The 10,998-nt window shown below is 44.5% G+C and overlaps 1 protein-coding gene across 1 annotated transcript in view; it reads right to left on the bottom strand.

Moving 5' to 3' along the window:
• Positions 1 to 9,450: 9,450 nt before the first annotated feature.
• The window catches only part of nr2e3 (nuclear receptor subfamily 2, group E, member 3), a 7,055-nt gene continuing 5,507 nt past the window's right edge, over positions 9,451 to 10,998 (bottom strand). The window contains exon 8 of the mRNA XM_055898891.1: positions 9,451 to 10,017. Within this exon, the coding sequence (XP_055754866.1) occupies positions 9,885 to 10,017 (133 nt within the window). The 3' untranslated portion in view covers positions 9,451 to 9,884. The remainder of the gene's footprint in view (positions 10,018 to 10,998) is intronic.

The following is a 10,998-nucleotide window of genomic DNA, read 5'->3' as shown; positions in this document are numbered from 1 at the left end:
GGTGTTGTTTTAGTGGAGGTTGGTACTCCTGCGGCAGGAAGACAGGCCATGTGTTGGTGTTGTTTTAGTGGAGGTTGGTACTCCTGCAGCAGGAAGACAGGCCATGTGTTGGTGTTGTTTTAGTGGAGGTTGGTACTCCTGCAGCAGGAAGACAGGCCATGTGTTGGTGTTGTTTTAGTGGAGGTTGGTACTCCTGCGGCAGGAAGACAGGCCATGTGTTGGTGTTGTTTTAGTGGAGGTTGGTACTCCTGCAGCAGGAAGACAGGCCATGTGTTGGTGTTGTTTTAGTGGAGGTTGGTACTCCTGCAGCAGGAAGACAGGCCATGTGTTGGTGTTGTTTTAGTGGAGGTTGGTACTCCTGCGGCAGGAAGACAGGCCATGTGTTGGAGTTGTTTTAGTGGAGGTTGGTACTCCTGCGGCAGGAAGACAGGCCATGTGTTGGTGTTGTTTTAGTGGAGGTTGGTTGCGGCAGGAAGACAGGCCATGTGTTGGTGTTGTTTTAGTGGAGGTTGGTACTCCTGCGGCAGGAAGACAGGCCATGTGTTGGTGTTGTTTTAGTGGAGGTTGGTACTCCTGCGGCAGGAAGACAGGCCATGTGTTGGTGTTGTTTTAGTGGAGGTTGGTACTCCTGCAGCAGGAAGACAGGCCATGTGTTGGTGTTGTTTTAGTGGAGGTTGGTACTCCTGCGGCAGGAAGACAGGCCATGTGTTGGTGTTGTTTTAGTGGAGGTTGGTACTCCTGCGGCAGGAAGACAGGCCATGTGTTGGTGTTGTTTTAGTGGAGGTTGGTACTCCTGCGGCAGGAAGACAGGCCATGTGTTGGAGTTGTTTTAGTGGAGGTTGGTACTCCTGCGGCAGGAAGACAGGCCATGTGTTGGTGTTGTTTTAGTGGAGGTTGGTTGCGGCAGGAAGACAGGCCATGTGTTGGTGTTGTTTTAGTGGAGGTTGGTACTCCTGCGGCAGGAAGACAGGCCATGTGTTGGTGTTGTTTTAGTGGAGGTTGGTACTCCTGCGGCAGGAAGACAGGCCATGTGTTGGTGTTGTTTTAGTGGAGGTTGGTACTCCTGCAGCAGGAAGACAGGCCATGTGTTGGTGTTGTTTTAGTGGAGGTTGGTACTCCTGCGGCAGGAAGACAGGCCATGTGTTGGTGTTGTTTTAGTGGAGGTTGGTACTCCTGCAGCAGGAAGACAGGCCATGTGTTGGTGTTGTTTTAGTGGAGGTTGGTACTCCTGCGGCAGGAAGACAGGCCATGTGTTGGTGTTGTTTTAGTGGAGGTTGGTACTCCTGCAGCAGGAAGACAGGCCATGTGTTGGTGTTGTTTTAGTGGAGGTTGGTACTCCTGCGGCAGGAAGACAGGCCATGTGTTTGTGTTGTTTTAGTGGAGGTTGGTACTCCTGCAGCAGGAAGACAGGCCATGTGTGGTGCTACAAGAGCCTGCTAATGTCCTGTAATCCCTGTTATAAGGATGAATGATGGTTCACTTTATATAAAGTTAACATAAATATAAAGTTTACATAAATATAAAGTTTACATAAATATAATGTTTACATAAATATAAAATTAATATAATTATAAAGTTAACATAAATATAAAGTTAGCATAAATATAAAGTTAATATAAATATAAAGTTAACATAAATATAACGTTAACATAAATATAAAGTTAATATAAATATAAAGTTAACATCAATATAAATATAAAGTTAATATAAATATAAAGTTAATATAAATATAAAGTTAATATAAATATAAAGTTAACATAAATATAAAGTAAATATAAATATAAAGTTGATATAAATATAAAGTTGATATAAATATAAAGTTAACATTAATATAAAGTTAATATAAATATAAAGTTTATATAAATAATATAAATATAAAGTTAACATAAATATAAAGTTAATATAAATACAATTATAAATATAAAGTTAACATAAATATAAAGTTAACATAAATATAAAGTTTATGTAAATATAAAGTTAATATAAATATAATGTTGATAGAAATTCATCGGACAACCTAAGGCTGTACCTGTGTTGCTCTGTCTGATGGGCAACATTGAACAACAGCTCAGAAAAACAGTTCTGAAAATCAAACATGTTCCAGCTGAGCAGATCTCTCAGTGAGATTGAGAAATACGCCTGTGCTGCAACGTGGTTTAACCTGCTCGCTTCACACTGCCTGTTACTCAAAGAGCTTAGCTTTTAATATGATGAAAAATCACTGGTTGAAAGTCTCTTATTCTAACAGGGGCTAGCTTTGTGCTGTGGGGATTGGTCTCAGGGCAAGGGGAGAGAGAGAATGTTTAACAGTTTATACGTGAGAGAAAGGTTCTGAAACACTCAATTAGGAATCCTGTTAGCGTTGTTTCTGAGGTTTCTGCAATATTAACTGCCATTATTTATTACATCCAGAATATAGCGGCTGTAAAGAGCCTCCCTGAGCCCTGCTTGGTCCATCTTTTACTTGTTATGTATTTAATGGTCTAATACGAGCAGTCAACGGAAAGAAGCAGCTAGGACATCTACCGCTGTCTCTGCTGTTTTAATGAATGGAACCGGGTCAGACATCTACCGCTGTCTCTGCTGTTTTAATGAATGGAACCGGGTCAGACATCTACCGCTGTCTCTGCTGTTTTAATGAATGGAACCGGGTCAGACATCTACCGCTGTCTCTGCTGTTTTAATGAATGGAACCGGGTCAGACATCTACGTTTTGGGTTCCCATAAAACATCAAACACATCAATTAGTTGATTTTCCGTCAGCATCATTTTCTCTCCTCATTGAAGAAGAAAGCAGGGCAATCTCTCCAACTCAGGACAAAAGGATGGTTGTCTGGTTAGAGGGGTTCAGAGCTCCATAATCTCAACCTGTGAGCCAGCTCATACAATAAGAGAAGAAGGAGAGGGAGAGGGAGGAGAGGAAGGAGAGGGGGAGGAGAGGGGGAAGGAGGAGACAAAGGAGAGGGGGAGGGAGGAGAGGAGGGAGAGGGGGAAGGAGGAGACGAAGGAGAGGGGGAGAGGAAGGAGAGAGGAAGGAGAGGGGGAGAGGAAGGAGAGAGGAATGAAAGGGGGAAGGAGGAGAGGAAGGAGAGGGGGAGAGGAAGGAGAGGGAGGGAGAGGGAGGGAAAGAGAGGGAGGAGTGGGAGAGGGAGGAGAGAGGGAGGAGAGGAAGGAGAGGGTGAAGGAGGAGAGCAAGGAGAGGGGGAGAGGAAGGGGAGGGAGGAGTGGGAGGGAGGAGAGGAAGGAGAGGGAGGGAGGAGAGGAGGGAGAGGGGAGGAAGGAAAGGGGGTGGGAGGAGATTATGGAGAGGGGGGAGGAGGGGAGAGAGGGAGGAGAGGGGAGGGAGGGAGGGAGGAGAGGAAGGAGAGGGGGAAGGAGGAGAGGAGAGGGGGGAGGAAAGGGAGGGAGGAGAGAGGAAGGAGAGAGGCAGGGGGAGGGTAGGATGGAGAGCCTAAGCTTTTCTGCTTTGTGGATTAGAGAGGGAGAGGGAGGGAGGAGAAAGGAAGGAGGGGGGAGGGAGGTGAGGAGAGGGAAAGGGAGGGAGGAGAGGAAGGAGAGGAAGGAGAGGGAGGGAGGAGAGTGGAGGGAGGAGTGGGAGGGAGGAGAGGGGAGGGAGGGAGGAGTGGGAGGGAGGGAGGGAGGAGAGGAAGGAGAGGGAGGGAGGAGGGAGAGGGGATGGAAGGAGAGGGGGAAGGAGAGTGGAGGGAGAAGTGGGAGGGAGGAGAGGGGAGGGAGGGAGGAGAGGAAGGAGAGGGAGGGAGGAGGGAGAGGGGGAGGAAGGAGAGGGGGAAGGAGGAGAGAAAAGAGATGGAGGGAGGAGAGGGGGAGGGAGAGGGGGAGAGCAGGAGGAGGGAGTGGGGGAAGGAGGAGAGGAAGGAGAGGGAGGGAGGAGAGAGGAAGGAGAGGGGCAGGGGGAGGGTAGGATGGAGAGCCTAAGCTTTTCTGCTGTGGATTAGATGATGAAGGCCTTCGCAAGGCCTTGGCACGCAGCAGGCTAACGGCTAAGGGTTCTGGCAGAAGGCTGAGAAGGGTGCTATGTCTGTTCCTTCAGACCCTGCTAAGAAGGCTTAGGCCTCTGGAGGAAGAGAAACCGCTTGTTAAACAAGGTCTGATAGGGCCTGAGGGGCGAATGGGGTTCATTGGTTCAAATGATTCTCAAGCTGATCCATGTGTTTGTCCAAGCTTTGAAATGGTAATAGATTTCAACACTGGTTGTTTTCATGTGGCGATGTAATGGTTGTCTCAATGTATTTAATGTAACTCGTGATACTGTTCCCACACCAAGCTACTGTACTGCTTATAGTGTCTATGACCAGAGCATGAAGGTGGAACTCAAAATAGTGGTGAAGCATTGCTAGAATATTCTCCCTGTGTGTGTGTGTGTGTGTGTGTGTGTGTGTGTGTGTGTGTGTGTGTGTGTGTGTGTGTGTGTGTGTGTGTGTGTGTGTGTGTGTGTGTGTGTGTGTGTGTGTGTGTGTGTGTGTGTGTGTGTGTGTGTGTGTGTGTGTGTGTGTGTGTGTGTGAGTGCGTGCGTGCGTGCGTGTGTGTGTATCAGATACAGTGCTGTATTCCAATTAGTCTTGTCCCAAATGGCACCCTATTCCCTATGTAGTGCACTAACTTGTGGCCAGGACCCATAGGGATCTTGTCAAAAGTAGTGCACTATGCAGGGAATAGGGTGCCATTTTGGGACAGAACCCCTTGGCTGCTGCCTCTGAGCGAAACTGCTTCTAAAACAGTTGTTTGATGTCTCCTCACAGGTGTCCAGGACAGCCCCCTTCTGAGTAGTCCTGTTTCTGAACTATTAAGCCCTTCTGTTGGTGTTAGACCACTAATACTGAGTGGCGTACCTTATCTAGCTGGCATTCTGGGAGCTCGGCCAGACAGCCACAACTGGCTCAAAACTACTTCTGAATGTTTCGGTGTTTCATTTTGTAAACGTAAGTAACTGAGCCAGTTTGTGGACAAGAAAGGCCCTGGTCTGTAAGTAGTGCACTACATAGGGAACAGGGTTCCATTTGGAACGCAACCTAAAGGACTCAGAAAGTCTGATGGGAATTCACAGCCAGTTGCTGAGGTTCTGAAGGTATTTATCTCTGATATTTTAGTATTTATATTTCAGAAATGCAGAATGTGTGAAAGGTTAACATATGTTTTATGAGATAAGGACTAATATAAATACTACTGATTTCATTACATACAAGTGTGTCCAATGCTATTTTCTATGCAACTGTTTATGATATTAATTTAGCATTTCTTCAGTTTTTTTGTAAACTTTGAGCAAGAATCAATAAAGTCAAAGTCAATATCAATATCAATATCAATAGTGTCGCGGCCGTCGATTGAAGAGGACCAAGGTGCAGCGTGGTGAGCGTACATATTCCTTTTATTTAGAAATAACACAGACAAAAACAATAAACAATACAAAAACAACCTTGAAGCTTAAGGGCATTAGTGCCACAAACAAAGTTAACTTCCCACACAGAAAGGAGGGAAAAGGGCTACCTAAGTATGGTTCCCAATCAGAGACAACGATAGACAGCTGTCCCTGATTGAGAACCATACCCGGCCAAAACATAGAAATACAAATCATAGAAAACAAAAACATAGAATGCCCACCCCAAATCACACCCTGACCAAACCAAATAGAGACATAAAAAGGCTCTCTAAGGTCAGGGCGGGACAAAAATCAATATCAATACTGCTGAGAACTGTAACTCCTTTTCAGACGAACATTACAGACAGTGACAATGTGTAGAATATAACATTACAGACAGTGACAATGTGTAGAATATAACATTACAGACAGTGACAGTGTATAGAATATAACATTACAGACAGTGACAATGTGTAGAATATAACATTACAGACAGTGACAGTGTATAGAATATAACATTACAGACAGTGACAATGTGTAGAATATAACATTACAGACAGTGACAATGTATAGAATATAACATTACAGACAGTGACAATGTGTAGAATATAACATTACAGACAGTGACAATGTGTAGAATATAACATTACAGACAGTGACAATGTATAGAATATAACATTACAGACAGTGACAATGTGTAGAATATAACATTACAGACAGTGACAATGTGTAGAATATAACATTACAGACAGTGACAATGTATAGAATATAACATTACAATTCTCTCTCTCTCTCTCTCTCTCAATCTCTCTCTCTCTCTCTCTCTCTCTCTCTCCCTCTCTCTCTCTCTCTCTCTCTCTCTCTCTCTCTCTCTCTCTCTCTCTCTCTCTCTCTCTCTCTCTCTCTCTCTCTCTCTCTCACTCTCACTCTCACTCTCACTCTCACTCTCCACAGCCCACATCTGATAAGAGCTATATATCTGTGTCCCAAAATGGCACCCCATTCCCAAAGGGCTCTGGTCAAAAAGTAGTGCACTATAAAGGGAATAGGTTCCACTTGGGACACAATCATGAATGAATCTATGGTATAACCAAGGCCTATAGGGCTTCTGTTGTCCTCTGAGAAATGGCTGGGGCATACTGTATATCAGTGGAGGCTGCTGAGGGGAGGACGGCTCATAATACGGGCTGGAACGGAGCCAATGAAATGACATCAAACACATGGAAACCATGGAAACCATGTGTTTGATGTATTTGATACCGTTCCACTGATTACTCTCCAGTCATTACCACGAGCTTGTCCTCCCTGATTCAGGTGTCACCAACCTCCTGTGCTGTATGAACCCATACTGTTGTTGCCTAGGTTAGTATTACACGTTTCTTCTGAAACTATGTCAATATCACTGACACTACCATTTTTAAGACTTTTATTGCGAAGCACTTCATTATTCCCAGAAGGCACCTGTGTGTGTGTCCACAGAGGAAAAGAGAAGGGAGTTGATGGGATTCCTACTTGGCTGTGTTGTTATGATTAGAGAACTAACACAAGATAATGTACTTTACCTGTTGGAACCGATGTATTCAGAGACCTACAAATACTCCGGAAGAGACTGAGTGTACAGTGGTGAACTGTAGTCTGAGAAATGGCTGGGACATATACACCCTACTGTCATACAGTGGTGAACTGTAGTCTGAGAAATGGCTGGGAGACATACACCCTACTGTCATACAGTGGTGAACTGTAGTCTGAGAAATGGCTGGGACACATACACCCTGCTGTTATACAGTGGTGAACTGTAGTCCTCTGAGAAATGGCTGGGACACATACACCCTGCTGTTATACAGTGGTGAACTGTAGTCTGAGAAATGGCTGGGACAAATACACCCTACTGTCATACAGTGGTGAACTGTAGTCTGAGAAATGGCTGGGACACATATACACCCTACTGTCATACAGTGGTGAACTGTAGTCTGAGAAATGGCTGGGACATATACACCCTGCTGGTATACAGTGGTGAACTGTAGTCTGAGAAATGGCTGGGACATATATATACACCCTACTGTCATACAGTGGTGAACTGTAGTCTGAGAAATGGCTGGGACACATACACCCTACTGTCATACAGTGGTGAACTGTAGTCTGAGAAATGGCTGGGACACATACACCCTACTGTCATACAGTGGTTGCCGTGACATGTGGATACTGATGAAGTCCAGTCTACTGTCCAAGTGGTGTTGACAGGCAGCCTGGGAGGACCTCTAGTGGTAGGAAAGAGTAACTGGTGTTGTTGTTAGTAGTGGACAGAAGGTGGCGCTGTTCATTTGATTTATACTACGTCTTTGCTCACTATTGGAAGTTGGCACTGCATCTATACTCTGATGGGAAGCTTGCTTTTTCTTCCTCTGAGCTGCTGTATGAGGAGAGTGCACAATTTTGAACATGAAACGTTATTAATAAACAAATTAGGCACATTTGGGCAGTTTTGCTCCAAAATGTTGAACATAAATACAATGGTTCATTGGATCAGTCTAAAAAATTGCCCATACACTGATGCCATCTAGTGGCCAAAATCTAAATTGCACTTGATCTGGAATAATAATACCTGGTTTCTACTCATCTCCTTCAGTTAATAGACAGCTTGGTGTTAACCTGGTTTCTACTCATCTCCTTCCGTTAATAGATAGCTTGATGTTAACCTGGTTTCTATTCATCCCCTTCAGTTAATAGACAGCAGATAGCTTGGTGTTAACCTGGTTTCCACTCATCTCCTTCAGTTAATAGATAGCTTGGTGTTAACCTGGTTTCTACTCATCTCCTTCAGTTAATAGACAGCTTGGTGTAAACCTGGATTCTACTCATCTCATTCAGTTAATAGATAGCTTGGTGTTAACCTGGTTTCTACCCATCTCCTTCAGTTAATAGATAGCTTGGTGTTAACCTGGTTTCTACTCATCTCCTTCAGTTAATAGACAGCAGATAGTTTGGTGTTAACCTGGTTTCTACCCATCTCCTTCAGTTAATAGATAGCTTGGTGTAAACCTGGTTTCTACTCATCTCCTTCAGTTAATAGATAGCTTGGTGTTAACCTGGTTTCTACTCATCTCCAGTTAATAGATAGCTTGGTGTTAACCTGGTTTCTACCCATCTCCTTCAGTTAATAGATAGCTTGGTGTTAACCTGGTTTCTACTCATCTCCTTCAGTTAATAGATAGCTTGGTGTAAACATGGTTTCTACCCATCTCCTTCAGTTAATAGATAGCTTGGTGTAAACCTGGTTTCTACTCATCTCCAGTTAATAGACAGCAGATAGCTTGGTGTTAACCTGGTTTCTACTCATCTCCTTCAGTTAATAGATAGCTTGGTGTTAACCTGGTTTCTACTCATCTCCTTCAGTTAATAGACAGCTTGGTGTAAACCTGGTTTCTACCCATCTCCTTCAGTTAATAGATAGCTTGGTGTTAACCTGGTTTCTACTCATCTCCTTCAGTTAATAGATAGCTTGGTGTTAACCTGGTTTCTACTCATCCTCTTCAGTTAATAGATAGCTTGGTGTAAACCTGGTTTCTACTCATCCTCTTCAGTTAATAGATAGCTTGGTGTTAACCTGGTTTCTACCCATCTCCTTCAGTTAATAGATAGCTTGGTGTAAACCTGGTTTCTACTCATCCTCTTCAGTTAATAGATAGCTTGGTGTAAACATGGTTTCTACCCATCTCCTTCAGTTAATAGATAGCTTGGTGTTAACCTGGTTTCTACTCATCTCCTTCAGTTAATAGATAGCTTGGTGTAAACATGGTTTCTACCCATCTCCTTCAGTTAATAGATAGCTTGGTGTTAACCTGGTTTCCACTCATCTCCTTCAGTTAATAGAAGGCAGATAGCTTGGTGTTAACCTGGTTTCTACTCATCCTCTTCAGTTAATAGATAGCTTGGTGTAAACATGGTTTCTACCCATCTCCTTCAGTTAATAGATAGCTTGGTGTTAACCTGGTTTCCACTCATCCTCTTCAGTTAATAGATAGCTTGGTGTAAACCTGGTTTCTACTCATCTCCTTCAGTTAATAGATAGAATAAAAAATACAAGTTTAAATTTATCAAGGCATGAAATCATAAATACAGCACAGATATTTTTGACAGCAGATTTGTACAGTATCTAAGACTAAACAGATTTTATGTAAATATATTACATTACATCGTGAAAAATGGACGGCTAGACAGAAATGTAACTGAAGATCTGAGACACAAACATTTCGTCCACAGTAAAGGACATTTTGAGTGTGGTGTCCAACACAGCAAAGCCCATTATAACACATTATCAAGCTCAAAAGCAGGTCTGTTTTCAACACTCTCTTACAGCAATGACATATTTACATGGTTTTCTTTACACACAGCAATAAGACATTTACAACATCGTGTTACACACATCCGTTGGTTAGCTTTAAGCATGTTGCACTTGCAGTGTGTCTTAGTGCAGTATAACTGAGCGTCCATTTTGTTTTTCCGTGTATTAGTTCTTGAACATGTCACACAGAAGTTTCTCCATGGGGGTGTTGCCGATGGTCCTGTGGAAGAAGAGGAGCTCGATCCGCTCAGAGCTGACGAAACGCAGAGAGGGCAACAGCAGGAGGAGCTTCCCAAATCTACACAGAGAGAGAGAGGGTGGTGAGTTATACGCTTTGAATTTACACCAAAGAGATTCCATCAAAGTCCTGTAGTGTCTAAAAACAGAAAATGAAACTGACTCCAATTCTGTTAGCAGCTATCAAAATAATATCAAGTCATTTACAGATCCATAACAGTGAAATTTGATTTCAACGGCCATTTTAACATCCTCTCATTCTTCAGGTTAGTAGCTAGATATACATACAGTGGAATCCAGATCCATGTGGATAAACGGCCATAAAGGAAGAGTCTGAGTGCAGGGAGGTCAGGGAGGCTGTTTAGGGAGGCTGTGTAGGGAGGTCAGGGAGGCTGTGTAGGGAGATCAGGGAGGCTGTCTAGGGAGGTCAGGGAGGTCAGGGAGGTCAGGGAGGTTGTGTAGGGAGGCTGTCTAGGGAGATCAGGGAGGCTGTCTAGGGAGATCAGGGAGGCTGTCTAGGGAGATCAGGGAGGCTGTCTAGGGAGGTTGTGTAGGGAGGCTGTCTAGGGAGGTCAGGGAGGCTGTCTAGGGAGGTCAGGGAGGTTGTGTAGGGAGATCAGGGAGGCTGTCTAGGGAGGTCAGGGAGGTTGTGTAGGGAGGTCAGGGAGGTTGTGTAGAGAGATCAGGGAGGTTGTGCAGGGAGATCAGGGAGGTTGTGTAGGGAGGTCAGGGAGGTTGTGTAGGGAGATCAGGGAGGTTGTGTAGGGAGGTCAGGGAGGTTGTGTAGGGAGATCAGGGAGGCTGTGTAGGGAGGTTGTGTAAGGAGGTTGTGTAGGGAGATCAGGGAGGCTGTGTAGGGAGGTTGTGTAAGGAGGTTGTGTAGGGAGATCAGGGAGGTTGTGTAGGGAGGTCAGGGAGGTTGTGTAGGGAGATCAGGGAGGTTGTGTAGGGAGATCAGGGAGATTGTGTAGGAAGGTCAGGGAGATTGTGTAGTTAGGTCAGGGAGGCTGTCTAGGGAGATCAGGGAGGCTGTCTAGGGAGG

The sequence above is a fragment of the Salvelinus fontinalis genome, chromosome 35, assembly GCF_029448725.1.
Source record: "Salvelinus fontinalis isolate EN_2023a chromosome 35, ASM2944872v1, whole genome shotgun sequence".
Classification (NCBI taxonomy): Eukaryota; Metazoa; Chordata; class Actinopteri; order Salmoniformes; family Salmonidae; genus Salvelinus; species Salvelinus fontinalis.
The sequence above is the reverse complement of the archived record's forward strand: the minus strand, read 5'-3'. Positions and strand labels throughout refer to the sequence as shown.